General features: G+C 44.8%; 1 protein-coding gene across 1 annotated transcript in view; it reads left to right on the forward strand.

The window, feature by feature from the left end:
• The first annotated feature begins 10375 nt into the window (after positions 1–10375).
• Positions 10376–16681, forward strand: part of OTULINL (OTU deubiquitinase with linear linkage specificity like) — a 120738-nt gene continuing 114432 nt past the window's right edge. The window contains exon 1 of the mRNA XM_077492015.1: positions 10376–10617. Coding sequence (XP_077348141.1) covers positions 10491–10617 — 127 coding nt within the window. The 5' untranslated portion in view covers positions 10376–10490. The remainder of the gene's footprint in view (positions 10618–16681) is intronic.

A 16681-nucleotide genomic window follows, 5' to 3' on the forward strand; every position in this document is an offset into this window, starting at 1 on the left:
TTCGGCAACTGTAAAAATAGGTGGTTGAGATGCTTTTGTCCGCCCCCACCTCTCCCAACCCAAAAGAGTGACTTGAAAAGTTTGTACACATTTCCCTGTCTGTGGGCTTTTCTACAGATCGCCTTCTCAGAGGGGTGGCAATGGCTACCACTCATGTAAATGAGGCCTAAACATTATACAGGATTTATATAGCACCAACAGTTTGCGCATCGCTTTCCAATATAAAGGGAGACAATACACCAACAATACAATTCAGAAAAAGAGGGTTAGAAGGGCCCTGCTCCTTCAAGCTTACAATCTAAGAGAGAGAGGCTGGTGAAACAAAAGGTAGTGACTGAACAAAAGGGATGAACTGATGAGGGAAGTAGAAGATTTGGTTGTTAGCTGGAGGCAGGATAGCCCCCCCCCCCCCCCCCCCCGCCTCCGAAGATATGAGTTTTCAGCGATTGCCTAAAAGTGGACAGAGTAGGAGATAATCGGACAGATTAGGGTAGTGAGTTCCAGAGGATGGGAGAGGCTCTGCAGAAATTCTGGAGACAAGCCCAGGTGGAGACAAGAGAGCTTGAGAGCAGAAGATCTTGGGATGAGTGGAGAGGACGGTTTGGGTAATATTTGGAGGTAAGATTGGTGATGTAGCTTGGGGCAGAATTGTAAATGGCTTTGTATGTAATTGTTATTGTTTTGAATTGTATTTGTTGGGCAAAGGGAAGCCAGTGGAGGGACAGAGGAGTGACGATTACTGAACGGTTGGTAAGGGGGATGAGTCTGGCAGCGGAATTCATGATAGACTGAAGAGGGGATAGCGTGCTGGGAGGTGAGCCAATGAGGAAGGAGTTACAATACTCAAGGTGAGCGATAACAAGGGAATTAATAAGTTGCTTAGTGGTGTCAATGGTTAGAAAGGGGCATATTTTGGAGATGTTTCTGAAGTGAAGTCTGCACGATTTGGACAGTGATTGGATTTGGGGCTGAAAGACAAGTCAAAGTCTAGGATTAGACCTAGTACCCTGGCATGAGGGGGGGGGAGTGATGTTTGTATTATTGATCTTGATAAAGAAGTCAGGCATGGGCTGGAGGAAAAATTATCAGCTCAGTTTTAGAACGATTGAGTTTGAGGAAGTGGTGTGACATCCATGCTGATATGTTAGCTAGTGAGTTTGAGGAAGTGGTGTGACATCCATGCTGATATGTCAGTTAGTAAGTTAGTAATGCGAGAGGAGGCTGAAGGAGTGAGGTGTGGAGTAGAGAGATAGATTTGTGTGTCGTCAGCATAGAGGTGGTACTGGAAGCCATGGGAGTTTATTAACAGATCAACGGAGGATATGTAAATGGAGAAGAAAAGGTGTACAAGGACAGAACCTTGAAGTACCCCTACAGAAAGGGAAGGTGGAGAGGATACAGAGTTATAGGTCACACTGAAGGGGTGCTGTGATAGGTAGGAGGAGAGCAAAGAAAAAGCAGAGTCTTGATGTCCAACACAGTGAAGTTTTTTGAGGAGGAGGGGATGGTCAACAGTATCAACGGCTGTAGAGAGGTCAAGTAGTATGAGTATGGAGTAGTGGGCATTGGTTGTATCAGTTAGTAGGTCATTAGTGAGTTTCAGTAGGGTAGTTTCAGTGGAGTGTAGCATGCAAAAGCCGGACTGTAAGGGGGCAAAAAGGTTGTTGTCAGTGAGGTAGGAGCTAAGGTTGTAGACTAAGCGTTCTAAAAGTTTTGATGCAAATGGATTTTAAATTGTTCAGGGTGGTGAGGTCCAGTGAGGGATTTTTAATTATGGGGGTAATCAGGGCATGTTTTAGAGGGGAAGGGAAGGTGCCAGTAGAGAGGGAGAGATTGAAGATGTGAACGAGGATATAAAATAGAAGAAGAGGATGATCGTAGTAGATGTGAGGGAACAGGAACCAGGGGACAGGTGGTAAGGCGGGCTTCGGAGAAAACTTTGGAGACCTCTTCGGTAGTAGCAAGGTCAAAAGAGGAGAGTGTTGAGAGCGGATTTGTACAGGGCATGTTAAGTGGGTTAGATGTCTGTGCAGTGGAGATGTCCCCACGAATTGCATAAATCTTGTTTTTTTTAAGTGATTAGGAATATCGTGAGCAGTGAGCGAGTTACTGGGTGGAGATGGTGGTGGAGAAAGTAGAGAGTTAAAAGTAGAGAAGAGACGACGAGGACTGGAGGACAGGGTATTAATGAGGGTGACAAAATAGGCTTGTTTGGCAGCATGGAAGGAGGTATTGTATTTTAACCACTTAACAACCGGTCCATAGCCGAATGGCGGTTGTTTAACTCTGGGAGGCTGTCATATGACGTCCTCCCAGAATTCCCCTCTCGTGCACCCCTGGGGCGCGCACTCGAGAGCATCTGTGAACGCCAGGTCCACAGGACCCAGCGCATCACGGATCACGGTAAACGTCCGCTCATCGCGGCCGTTTATCACGTGATCGCTCCGTCAAATGACGGAGCGATCACTTGTAAACAAACTGGCGTCATGGTATGACGCCGGTTCCTCCCCCTCTCTGTACCGAACGGTACAGCGGAGGGGGAAGAGATCGGTGTCAGCAGCGCTGTGGGCTGCATCTGCAGTGCCCACATCGCTGCTCATCGAAATGTAACCCCTCAATTCCCTGGCATTACTCCGCAATACCCTGCAATACTCTGCAATACCCCCCAATACTCTGAAGTACCAGAAAATACCCTGGCAATACTCTGCAACGCCCGCCAATACTCTGCAACGCCCGCCAATACTCTGCAACGCCCGCCAATACTCTGCAACGCCCGCCAATACTCTGCAACGCCCGCCAATACTCTGCAACGCCCGCCAATACTCTGCAACACCAGCCAATACTCTGCAACACCAGCCAATACTCTGCAACACCAGCCAATACTCTGCAACACCAGCCAATACTCTGCAACACCAGCCAATACTCTGCAACACCAGCCAATACTCTGCAACACCCGCTAATACTCTGCAATAACAGCTAATACTGTGCACTACCCTCCAATACTCTGCAGTACCCGCCAATACTCTGCAGTACCCGCCAATACTCTGCAGTACCCGCCAATACTCTGCAGTACCCGCCAATACTCTGCAGTACCCGCCAATACTCTGCAGTACCCGCCAATACTCTGCAATGCCCTGCCAATACCCTGCCATAAATTGCCATACTTGGAGATACCCAGCCATACTCGGAGATACCCTGCAATACCCAGCCATAGTCGGTGATACCCTGCAATACCCAGCCATAGACATCCCCCCTCCCTCCGCCCTCCGGTGCTTCTACCGACTTGCCAATACGATCAAAGCCAGAATCTTTTTTTTTTTTTTATTTCAGGCTTTCCAGCCTAGAGGTGAGATGCGGGGTCTTATTGACCCCATATCTCACTGTAAAGAGGACCTGTCATGCCATATTCCTATTACAAGGGATGTTTACATTCCTTGTAATAGGAATAAAAGTGATCAAAAATTTTATTTTTGGGGAAAAAAAGTCAAACTAAAATAAATAAAGTAAAATGAACAATACGTTTTTTTTTTTAAAGCGCCCCTGTCCCCATGTGCTCGCATGCAGAAGCGAACGCATACGTAAGTCCCGCCCACATATGAAAACGGTGTTCAAACCACACATGTGAGGTATCGCTGCGAACGTTAGAGCGAGAGCAATAATTCTAGCCCTAGAACTCCTCTGTAACTCAAAACATATAACCAGTTAAAAAAATTATAAGCGTCGCCTATGGGGATTTTTAAGTAGAGACGTTTGGCGGCATTCCACGAGCGTGTGCAATTTTGAAGAGTGACATGTTAGGTATCTATTTACTCAGCGTAACTTCATTATGCAAAAATTGGGCTAACTTTACTGTGTTTTTTTTTTAAGCACAAAACTATTTTTTTTCCCAAAAAAAGCATTCGAAAAATTGCTGCGCAAATACCGTGCGATAAAAAGTTGCAATGACCACCATTGTATTCTCCAGGGTGTTTGCTAAAAAAATATATAATGTTTTGGGATTCTATGTCATTTTCTAGCAAATAAATGATGATTTTTACATGTAGGAGAGAAATGTCAGAATTGTCCTGGGTGCTCCAGAACGCCTGATGGCGCTCCGTGCATGTTGGGCCTCTGTATGTGACCACACTGTGTAAAAGTCTCACACATGTGGTATCGCCGTACTCGGGAGTAATAGCAGAATGTGTTTTGGGTTGTAATTTGTGGTATGCATATGCTGTGTGTGAGAAATAAACTAATAATATGACAATTTTGTGAAAAAAAAAAAAAAGTAAAAAAGAATCTTGATTTTGCAAAGAATTGTGGGAAAAAATGACAACTTCAAAAAACTCATCATGCCTCTTACTAAATACATTGGAATGTCTTCTTTCCAAAAAGGGGTCTTATTTTTACCAAAGATATGTAGTATTATAAATTTTGGCCAAAATTTATGAAGAAAAAATTACTAATCTGCTAAATTTTATAACAGAAACAAAGAAAATTTTATTTTTTTACAGAATTTTCTGTATTTTTTCTTTTATAGCACAAAAAATAAAAAAACGAGCGGTGATTAAATACCACCAAAAGAAAGCTCTATTTGTGTGAAAAAAAGGACAAAAATTTCATATAGGTCCAGTGTTGCATGACTGAGTAATTGTCATTCAAAATGTGAGAGCACCGAAAGCTGAAAATTGGTCTGGTTATTAAGGGTGTTTAAGTGCCCAGTGGTCAAGTGGTTAAGAAGGCATATTCATATTGGGTAAATGCTTGCTGGGATTTGGTTTTACACCACAGTCGCTCCAGTGCTCGGCTATCTCTCTTAAGGTTTTTGGTTTTGTCAGTCTGCCAAGGTTGTAATAGAGAGAACTAACTGCAATGTCATCTCAAAAACCTGATATTGTAATTTTCTCTGGCTCAGATTTTGAATGGAAAGTTGGCAGTTTGCAGAGACTAGGAAATATGTAATAATGTATAATGTTTTGACTATTGTGAAATTAAAGCCCTGAGGTGTAGTGGTTAGAGCTGCACCCCTATTGTATACAGCAGTGGTGGTTAACTTGAAAATAATAAAGGGTCTCAAGTACTGGCTCCTGACCCTTAAAGAGATCGCACAATAGTAGCGCTTTCTTGTGCATTGAGGTGCATTGCTTCAAAATAGGCAGTTCATTCAAAAGGAATGAATGGTCTATACTGCACTTCAGTATGTAATGTTGGTCTTGCTACATTTGTTTGTGGAAGCGTATCGCAATGCACACTAAAGAAAATAGAGTACAATATATATAGCAGTGGTATGAGTGACAGTAATCATAACCTCCAACACTGATGTCAATGAGTGCAAAAATAACCTCCAGCATTGATGTCATTGGATACAATAATAACACCTAACATTGGTGTTAGCCCCCATGCTAATGTGCAAAGGCAAGCAAATGCATCAGTCCCACGCGGACGCAAACAGCGATTGTCCCACACATGTGAGGTATCACCACGGACGTAAGATCATGGGCAGCAATTCTAGCACTAGACTTCTTCTGTAGATATAATGTGGCAACCTGTAAAGGCTTTTAAAGCATCACCTATGGGCAGTAAAATTTACAGCGTTTGTGTGGGCGTGCACAATTTTAAAGTGAGACAGTAGTACTATTTACTTGGTGTGACATCATCTTTTATATTTTCCAAAAATGTTAGTTATGTGTTGTGTTTGTTTTGCATTAAAGTTTTAAAAGGTGTATATTTTTTCCCCAAAAATTGCGTTTGAAAAACTGCTATGTAAATGCTGCATGACATAAAAAATTGCACAACCCACCAATTTATTCTCTAGGGTCTCTGGTTTGAAAAAATATATACAAAATATATAATGTTTGGGGTTTTAAGTATTTTCTAGCAAGACACCTACAGAGGTGTTGACTGCCTCCCTGAAAAGCAGACAGTAAAAGGACAGTAAGGTTACGTTTCCACTAGTGACTTGTCTTGCGACTTGGGACTGCAAAGCCGCATGACAAGTCGTACCCTATGATTTCCAATGAGTACCGTTCATATCTATGCAACTTCAAGTGGCAGCGACTTCAAAGTAGTCCCTGTACTACTTTGGTCCCACTTTGATGCGACTTGAGGTCCATAGACCTCAAGAATACACAGGTATTGCTTCAAGTCACATCAAAATCGTGGCAAATTTGTGCGACTTTCAGTTCGCAATAGTGCAAACCTAGGCTAAAAGGAGGTTTCCAGATGTTCAAAAGGTAATACTGCAGCTTCCCAATGCCTACTTTTTTTTTAATTGTTATTATTGCCAAACAACAATTTTACATTAAAGCAATTGTAAACTGCAGATGTTGCAAAAAAATAAAAAATAACCCTGCAAGGCAATGGCATAATGTGCAAGTATGCATCGCAAACTTGCACATTATGAAATAACTTGGAATGAAGCCCTACAGCACTGTAATTTCACTGCTGACAGGGCTGACATGTTCCCCCGGTCTTTCTTCCGGGTTTGCGCACGCACGCAGGAGCCCTCGCTTCCGGTGTTCTGTCAGATTAGTGAACCCGCCAGATCAGCAAACAAAAGTGACTTTCTGTCTCATTGTGCATGCATTCCACCTCTAGCAACTTTGCTAATCTAACAGAACACCTTCGGTCAGAAGGCGGCAGTGGACCTCTTGCTACACCCAGCCAAGTCTTGAATTTAATACTCATTATAGCAATAAAGCGAGCATATGGGTTTTCTAATCTGACAGAAAACCGTGACAGAGTGAGGGTGTTCAAAAATGTCTGTCGGCGCCTTATGACTATAAGTTTGGCGCTGAGCAGTGCGGGGTGTACCAAGATGGCCGTCGCCACTGTCTGATGGCAGGCTTTTAAAATTTAATATCAACAGTCCCAAGGGTTTCAAAATACTGTATATAAGCATACACTATATGCTCACTTTATCAGGGATGTGCGGTAAGGTCAGTGGCTTGTGAGGCACTGGACAGTATCAGAGCCAGATACACACAGGTTACATACGCCACGAATGTTACAGCGAGTGCAATAATTCTAGCACTAGACCTCCTCTGTAACTCGTAAATGTTTTTAAAGTGTCTCCTATGAAGATTTTTAAGTACCAAAGTTTGGCACCATTCCACGAGTGTGCGCAATTTTAAAGCGTGACATATTAGGTATCTATTTACTCAGCGTAACATCATTTTTCACATTATACAAAAAAACAGGCTAAATATTTTTTTTTTTTATTCATGAAACTTTTTTGTCCCCAAAAAATGCATTTGAAAAATTGCTGCGCAAATATCGTGTAATAAAAAAAGTGTAATACCATGTAACATAAAAAGTTGCAATGACCACCATTTTATTCCCTAGGGTGTCTGCTAAATATATATATATATATATATATAATGTTTGGGGATTCCGAAGTAATTTTCTAGCAAAAAAGTGATGATTTTAACATGTAGGAGAGAAGTGTCAGTATTGGCTTGGGTGGCAAGGGGTTAATTACCATAAGTAAGTAATATACAAATAATAATTATTATATATTGTTCTTAAGGTAATTTACTATATTTTCAAAAACTGTATTCAAGCAAGTGGCTTGATGGACAAATTACTGAAGTATGAAGTTGTAACTTCAAACCAGTAATTTCACAGTAAATAGATAAATAATAAATGATGTTATAATATATAGCATAATGATATATGATTTAGCTTGATTAAAACAGTACCTTTTCATCAGCAGCAGATTCCCATTGTCCGTCTTAACTGTGTGACAAAATCCTGGGATTATGGGTAAGGCTCCATGCACACTGAAGCTCAAAAAAGCTTTTCCTGGACGCCAGATTGCTGGCAGAAAATGCTGGTTGAAAAACCTGCTTTAAACAGCGTTTTTTACTAGCGTTTATGAGCGTTTATTAGCGTTAGCGTTTATGGGCGTTTTCATTAAAAATACACAGAGGACACTCCAAAAATCCCACAGTGCATTATAAACTCCCACAATGCATTGAAAAAATAGAATGCCGAACACTAATTAACGCGCGTTTATGGCTCTGCCTCACCTGCCTCCCCTGCCTGCACGTCCCTGCACCTTATTGCTCTAATGAGTCTGAAATTCAAGACTTGGCTTAGTGTAACAAGATGTCCACTCCCGCCATCTGACTGCAGGTGCATAGCTCCCAACTGTTCATGATTTTGAGGGACTGTCCCTGATTTGGAGCAATGTCCCTCTGTCCCTTTCCACCCCCCCCCCCCCCCCCCCCCCCCCCCCCCCATTTGTCCCTCATTTTGGTCTGATCCTCATAGTTGTATATAAAATGCACTTTTTATCTTTCAAAAAATGTTTCCCAGTGCTAAACCTTCCATCCAAATTCTAAATTGCTGCATTTGTAAATTTTTAAATCCAATATAAAGGAATAGTAGTGGTAAAAAAAGCTCTTGTGGATCTAATTAACCTTTTTTTGGTTAATTCTCCTTTAAAGGGGTGTGGCAGAGGGCATGTCCTATGCCTACATACTTTTGCTAGTAGGTGTCCCTCATTCCCATCTCAAAATGTTGGGAAAGAAGGACAGAGGGACATTGCTCCAAATCAGGGACAGTCCCTCAAAATCAGGGACAGTTGGGAGCTATGCAGTCCCATTCACTTGCATGTGCGTATGACAGGTAGTGATGCCTGCTAAAACTTGGAATGAATTACTAAGACCCCTTTCACACTGGGGCTGCGGCCGCGTTAGCGCCACTAGCTTTAGCACTGTTTAAGCTGCGCTTCCATTTATTCCATTGGTCAGGGCATTTTGGGTGCGTTAAATACAGCGCTCCCAAACTACCCCAAAGATGCTACTTGCAGGACTTTTTGGAACGTCCCGCAAGCACACCTCCCCAGTGTAAAAAGTCACACTTGAATGAATAGGAGGCGGTTTTCAGGTGCCTGGAAGAGGTTATTTCCAGCCAGTGGCGTTGCTAGGGGGTGGCTTTTGGGGCTATAGCCCCAAATCTGCAGGGGTCGCTAAGGGGAAGGGATGTTCTCTGGGAACCCTGATGTAAGTGGGAGGCTCTCTGGGGACCCTGATGCAAGGGGGAGGCTCTCTGGGACCCTGATTTTAAGGGGGAGGCTCTCTGGGGACCCTGATTTAAGGGGGGGGGGCTCTCTGGGGACCCTAATGTAAGGGGGACTCGCTGAGAACCCTGATGTAAGTGGAGGGCTCTCTGGGGACCCTGGTGTAAGGGGGAGGCTCTCTGGGGACCCTGATTTAAGGAGGAGGCTCTCTGGGGACCCTAATGTAAAGGAGGCTCTCTGGAAACCCTGATGTAAGTGGGGGGCTCTCTGGGGACCCTGATGTTAGGGGGAGGCTCTCTGGGGACCCTGATTTAAGGGGGAGGCTCTCTGTGGACCCTAATGTAAAGGAGGCTCTATGGGAACCCTGATGTAAGTGGGGGGCTCTCTGGGAACCCTGATGTAAGTGGGGGGGCTAACTGGGGACCCTGGTGCTAGGGATAGGCTCTCTGGGGACCCTGATGTAAGCGGGGGGCTCTCTGGGGATATACACACACACATATATATATATTACTGCATATACATGTGTATGCCTGCCCAAGCATATGACTTTCTTTATTACGCTGCTATGGGCTCTAGCCCCAGATCTTTTGTAGACCTAGCAATGCCCCTGTTTCTAGCGCTAAAGTGCCTGAAAACAGCCCCAGTGTGAAAGGGGTCTAAAATTGCCATGGCTGCAAACTGATTGTAGGTAGGTCAACGCCCCGTGTGAAAGGAGCCTGAGATTTACATTGCTTCTAAGACCCTTTTCACACTGGCCGTTAGCGTTTTATTGACGATTTTTGGCCAAAAAAAGGGTAAAAACTCCAGATTTTTAAAGGCACTTTTGCAACACTGCCCATTCATTCCAATGGGCAGGGCATTTTGGGTGCGCTAAATACAGCCCGCCTCAAAGATGCTGCTTGCAGGACATTTCGGAATGTCCCACAAGCGCACCGACCCTGTGTGAAAAGTCACACTGCAATGAATGGGAAGCGGTTTTCAGGTGCTTTGCAGAGGCTTTTAGAGCTGAAGCACCTGAAAACCACCTCAGTGTGAAAGTAGTCTAAATGTACTTTAGAAGAGAGGAAGAATGCTGTCTCTTCTACTGCCAAAGCTGCAGGGGAGGCACAGCTACGTAGGAACATACATCGAATTTGTGCGGTGACACTGAGCTCCCAGCACCTCCACACATGAAGTAAACATGCAGCGGTGGCGGGAAATGAACGTGCACTTCCCAATCAGCACAGCCCCGGCTTCCTGGCACAGCGCGCAAGTTCATATCTTTGGTGAAAATTGGGCATCTCTGAGGGGGGCGTTCCCCAAACTGAACCACCCCTATGAGGCAATGTGATTGGGTGCCAAAACAAAACAAGAGAAGGTAATGAGGGAAGACTAAATAATTGTAGAGGAGGAAGTGGATAGGCGAGCAGCCCGTGCTGTGTAGGAGGTACAGTAGTAGAGTTCTGTGTGAGCTGTGAGGAGCGCTCGTTATCACACTCACTGAGGCATGGCTGGCTCTGCCCAGGATCACCCTGACCTCCACCATCGTCGTCATGAAGCGGGGACACCTCCTCCGAGTCAGTGTATAGAAGGACGGAGCAGGCTCAGCTCTCATCCCTCGCACACCTCTACAGGTGAGCACCACGGCTAGTCTCCATACATTATACAAGCTCATTGGACCATCTCCTCTGTAGCTTCGTTTAGGAGAACCTGTCTGCTTTCATATTAAAGTGCTTGTAAAGGTAGAAGGAATTTTTGTTTCCTTAACTTTAAAGCGGAGTTCCAACCAAAAAATGGAACTTCCACTTTAATTACTGGTGACCCCCTGACATGCCACATAACATGGCATGTCTTTTTTTTTTTTTTCCCCTAGTTTTCACAGGTACCCAGCTCCCACTTCCTCTCCTGGCTCCACGGCGCCGAGCAGAAGTTGTCCTCTTCCCCCTCCCTCCGTGCAGTATTCTGGGGCACGTCAAAGGTCCCGAAGATTGCCTGGCCATTCACAGAAGCCACACCTGGCTGCCCACGCTTGCAATGCTGTCTCCACAAAGAGGAGGGCGAGAGAAGCTGGACCGTGACACAGGTAAGTGTCTGTCTATTAAAAGTCAGCAGCTACACTTTTTGTAGCTGCTGACTTTCAAATCGGTGGAACTCTGACTTAATGCATTCTCTGCGTTAAGGTACAAAAACCTTTCAGTGTCAGCACCCCCTTAAATACTTACCTTGAGGCAGCGCCATGCCTGTCTGAAGCAGCGCCCTGGGCTCCTGTTGCTGTCAATCCAACCTGTGAGGGGGGTCGGGGTTGAGCCGCTCTGTGTGTGTCAATAAAGGCACACAGCTGAGCTCAGGATGGAGCCCGCATGAGTGCCCCCATAGCAAGCCGCTTGCTATTGGGGGTGCTCAGAAAGCAGGGGGAGTCAGGAGAGCCTTCAGAAGAGGAGGTTCGGGGCTACTGTGTGGAAAACTATTGCTCAGAGTAGGTCAGTATGACATGCATATTATTTTAGAGAACGAATACACCTTTACAATCACTTTAATTAAATAGATCACTTCTGGTTTTTCTTCGTGTGACATTGTTTTGGTAAGGCTGGTCATACACTATCTAGTCCTGCTGGATCATTTACTGTAGATCTACCACCAAATATATATATATATATTATTATAATTTATTTATTTTATTTTGTAAAAAAAGAAAAAAAAAATCAGTTTTTCCCTTTTTATTGATTGAAGATTGAACTAGATGGACTTGTCTTTTTTTTTTTTTTTTTTCAGCTGGACTAACTATGTAACTATATATGTAGTAGGAGAGCCAGGTTGCTTAGGTTTATCCTTATCCTACTTCATTTTGGTCAGGCTGGTCATACGCTATACAGTGTGATTGTACAATCTCTTAGATCGTAGATCTACCATCAGCTATGTAGTAGAATAGCTTGTCTCATTTTATACTATTTGAACAGATTCCTTAAAGTGGTAGTAAAGTCATTCTGTTTATCTTGTACCTACATGTAAACCTATACTATATATAGGTTCACACTGACTGCGGGTTAAAAATTGTGCGAGTTCAGCAGAAGCTTCAGGAGCAATTTCAGAGACATCTGTGCAGGTTGCTGCATAGATGTGTATTGAAATCAGCCCCCAAAGTCGCCAAAGTGGTGCCGGAACTACTTTTTGAAATCAGTGCGGCGTCACACAGATTCGGGTGGTGCTATTGCCGACAAAAGCCACCAATTTGGCATGCGATTTGACATGTCAAATTGCATGCCAGATCGACCCGATGTGAACGTGGGCTAAAGGAGATCTATGTTTTTTTTTTTTTTTTTTTTTTTTTAAGATTTACGTGGATGCAGCATCGGTCCCCTGGTGCCTCTAACACTGAGAACCGAGCAATCAAATACAGCCAATGGCTCGGTTCTCACAGCTCTCTGCTCTGCGTCTCCTCGCTCACTGAAGCACTGGGCTATGGAGGGGCGGGAGCGGCTGGCTCAGGCTCTCATCGGCTTGCCAGGTGCCGGTCCAGGCACGTGAGCGTATCCAGACTCCATTGTCATGATCATGCCCAAGTGGGACTGGCTCTGTGATGTCACCCTACAGCAGGCCTCAGCCCGGTGTTCGCTGAAAACGGGTCACAGGAGTGCAGAATGAACTGCACTCCTGTGATTCACGGAAAGAGAACAGCCAAACGAGCTTTAGCTGTACTTCTCCTTTTAGGATGGCCATGCATTTATACAATTTTCTTATTCAATTTCCTTTTAGATTTACCTTCAACTATGTAGTATAAGGGCCTGTCTGATTGAATACAAATTAAAAAATATTTAGATTTGACCTCATAGTTTATGGTTTTGGTAAATCTAAAGGAAAAATGTTCATGAAAGTTGTATAATGTATGGCGAGCCTTACCTGTAGGTACTGTAAATATCTCCTAAATGTGCACTGTTTAGGAGATATTTACTTCTATAGAAGCCGGTGACGCCACTGGCGCATGCACCCTGAGGCTTCGTTCACATCTAGGCATTCCGGGTCCCTGTGATTCTGCAAGCGATCACGATCAGCTAAGTAAAAGTGCTTCTCATCTTCTCTAGACTAAACAAGCAATTAACCCTTAGGCCGCGTACACACGGGCGGACTATCCGTCCAACTAAGTCCGTCAGACAATCCGACAGACAGTCCGTCCTACTTTTGAATGAACGGACTTGACCACACACGCCGAACAGACAGTCCGCTGAAAGCTTGCGCGATGACGTGTACAGCACGTACGACGGGACTAGAAATTCAACGTCCAATACACTGCAATGCAACCTTCGGCCATGTAAATCCTTTCTGAGCATGCGCCATACTTAGTCCGTCGAACTAGCCTACTCACGAGCGGACTGTCCGCTGAAACCAAGTTTGGACGGACAATATTACGGAAATTCCGAAAGACTTAGTCCGCCAGACTGTCCGCTGAAAAAGTCAGCTGAAGCCCACACACGAGTGGATTGTCCGCTGAAACACGTTTCAGCGGACTAAGTTGGACGGACAATCCTCTCGTGTGTACGCAGCCTTACAGTTTGGGTTTTAAAGTTTCCCCAAGCTGGGCTTTACTGGTAGTCTAAGGGTGGCCCTACATTATACAATTTTCCTGAATAAGTTTCCTTTAGATTTGGCAAAACCAAATAATGAGGTCAAACCTAAACACTTTTTAGAGTGTATGCAGTCACAGGCCCTTGAACTACATGGTTGAAATTAAATAAGACAATTGTATAATATGATCAGATTGTCTGGTGCAGTGATGACGAACCTTGGCACTCCAGATGTTTTGGAACTAAATTTCCCATGATGCTCGTGCACTTTGCAATGTAGTTGAGCATCATGTGAAAGGTAGTTCCAAAACCTCTGGGGTGCCAAGGTTCCCCATCACTGGTCTAGTGTATTGCCAACCATAGTGTGTAATGCATGCCATTCCTAAGATGCTTTCCTAAGGATATTTCACTCCCCTTTCTGATACTGAGCTCATTGTGAGATTTGGACTCCATGAAGACATCAATGTTTTTGCTGTTTTCTGTCTTGTAGTTTTGCCCTGGGTTTAGTCTTGTGTTTAGGTTTAAAATGTGAAGCTGGATCATGTTTATATCATTTTCTAGAGTTAAGCATATGGTTACAGTCTTCATACAGACCTAGCGGGTTGTGATTCATAAGAAAATAAGCATATCTCTGCACCCAGGAGTGACAGGTGCTTGTGTACAGCCACCTGTGCAAATCAGCTTACACCGGCAGACCAATGTGTGACCCTGGATGTGGACAGGGCCATTTATGTCTCCCTGTATACATGTAAATGATCAGGCATGCTGTTACCAGCATACATCTGGAGCCTGTCATTGATTTCTACAGATGACTGTACTGAAACATATGTGACTCCTGGGTGCTGAGCTACGCTTGTTTTTTCCTATAGTGTACAGTTCTCTGCTGTTATATGAGTGAGCCTTTACCAGTGCCAGGACAGGATAATCTGATGACCAGGGCACTCCTAGCTGCCAACGTGCTTGTCTTAGCAATACTGCTTGGCTCCAGGTCTGCCAACCGAGTTTCATGTGAACTCAGAAGTGCGCAGTGATGTAATGGAACTGGGTTGTTGCTGGGTTATGAAGGAGAACAGTCACACAGTGCGCACAACACACTACAATGAGCAGTGGGTGTGGCCACACTGCACTAACAATGGGAGGGGCTTAAAGGGGCATAGTAAATAGAACCTGAGTCTACTTACTGTATACGCAGCACACATATGCCACAGTTCTTATATCCACAGAATAACCCTCAGCACAATCATTTTGTGAAAACTCATCCATTACATGCTTCTTTGCACAAAGAATATAGACATGCAGGGGAATTCATAAAAGATGTCAGTGCTTGCAGATAGGTAAAGTGTATATATATCTGTTTGTGTCTACACTGAGGAAATAGTGTCCCATCCTCCTTCCCCGGCCACTGTGCCCCTTAACACACTCACAGATGCATGGCTGAGTAGCTTTACACTGGGGTAGGTGGAGCCTGTTGGGAACTAGTTCCCCATCAGGTCTGCTTCACTTTTAAAAGCAGCTTTTGAATCTGCTTTCTCCCATGTGCTGTCAATCAAACGTAAATCTCCCCAACAGGCTCAACCCACGCAGAGATCGGTTCCCAAATATGGGCATTTCCTATATTTGCCCACTACTAAGCACTGTATGCTGTGCCATCCTCAATAGACATGTTTTCTTTTTCAAACAGCTATCGCGATAAAGCAACCCCCCTTTCACCTTTGCACCCATCATCCACAGCTCACCTCTGCCCCTCCCCCCGTGCACGGCTCACCTCTGCCCCCCCGCGCGGCTCACCTCTGCCTCCCCAGCCCCCCTGTGCACAGCTCACCTCTGCCCCTCCCCCCATGCACAGTTCACCTCTGCCCCTCCCCCCGTGCACAGCTCACCTCTGCCCCCCTTCACAGCTCAATTCTGCCTCTGCCCCCCAGCCCTCCCATGCGCAGCTCACCTCTGCCCCTCCCGGTTTTGCACAGCTCACCTCCACAACCATCCCCCCCCCCTTCCTGTCCACAGCTCACCTCTGTCCCGTCCACAGCTCACCTGTACTACTGACCCACATTTCACCTTAGCACCCGTGTTGCACATGCACAGCTCACCTTTGTATCATTTACAACAATTCACCCCCCCCCTGTGCTGCACAGAGCTCACCTCCGCCTCCCATGCACAGCTCATCTCTGCCCCCCCTCTGTGCAGAGCAAACCTCTACCAACCCCCCCCCCCCCCCCCCACGCAGAGCTACATAAAAAAAATCCCAATAAGTCTATTTTGATTGGTTTGCGCAAAAGTTAGGGCATCTACAAAAGGGTATTTATGGCATTTTTATTATTTAATTTTTACTAGTAATGGTGGTGATCTGCAATGTTTAGCGGGACTGTGACATTGTGGCGGACAGATCGGACACATTTTTGGGACCATTGACATTTTATACAGTGATCCGTGCTATAAAAAGGCACTAATTACTGTGTAAATGTCACTGGCAGGGAAGGGGTTAACACTAGGGGGTGATCGAGGGGTTAAATGTGTTCCTTAGTTAGTGTTTCTAACTATGGGAGGATTGGACTGACTGGGGGAGGAAACATATCACTGTTCGCAATTACTGCAAACAGCAGATCTGTCTCTACTCCCCTGTCAGAATGAGGATTTGTGTGTTTACACACAAAATGCCCGTTCTGGCTCTCGTGCCCGCGATCGTGGGTAGCCAGCAGCGTTTGTGCCTGCCGACCACGCGCTATGGCTCTTAAAGGAGCCTTTGTATATTTTATGATGATTTGCGCAGGAGAGCCAACCTGCCGCCGTATATGTACAGGAGCTGGTCAGCAAGTGGTTCATTTAAGACTTTTACTGATAGTATGTTCAGGGGAGTGTAAAAAAAAATTATTATGCCTCTGAATGCAGCTTTATATTAAATGCATGTGTAAGTTCATTGCTGACCTTTTTCTTCTGAAAATACTAGGTCTTTGACTGCTATGCTGGGCCACTTACTTCAGTACTTTCTGAGTCCCTGACCTGCAACAAGTATGATGGCTAAGAATTCTTTCCCTCTGAGTTTTCAGTTCTGTATTCTTAAAGCTGTAGTAAAGTCCCCTTTTTCACTTATACCTACAGTTACGCCTATAATAAAGCGTACCTGCACAACTAGTAAATG

Source organism: Lithobates pipiens, unplaced genomic scaffold (genome assembly GCF_037356315.1).
Source record: "Lithobates pipiens isolate NorthernLeopardFrog02 unplaced genomic scaffold, aLitPip1_a1.2 Scaffold_19, whole genome shotgun sequence".
Lineage (NCBI taxonomy): Eukaryota > Metazoa > Chordata > Amphibia > Anura > Ranidae > Lithobates > Lithobates pipiens.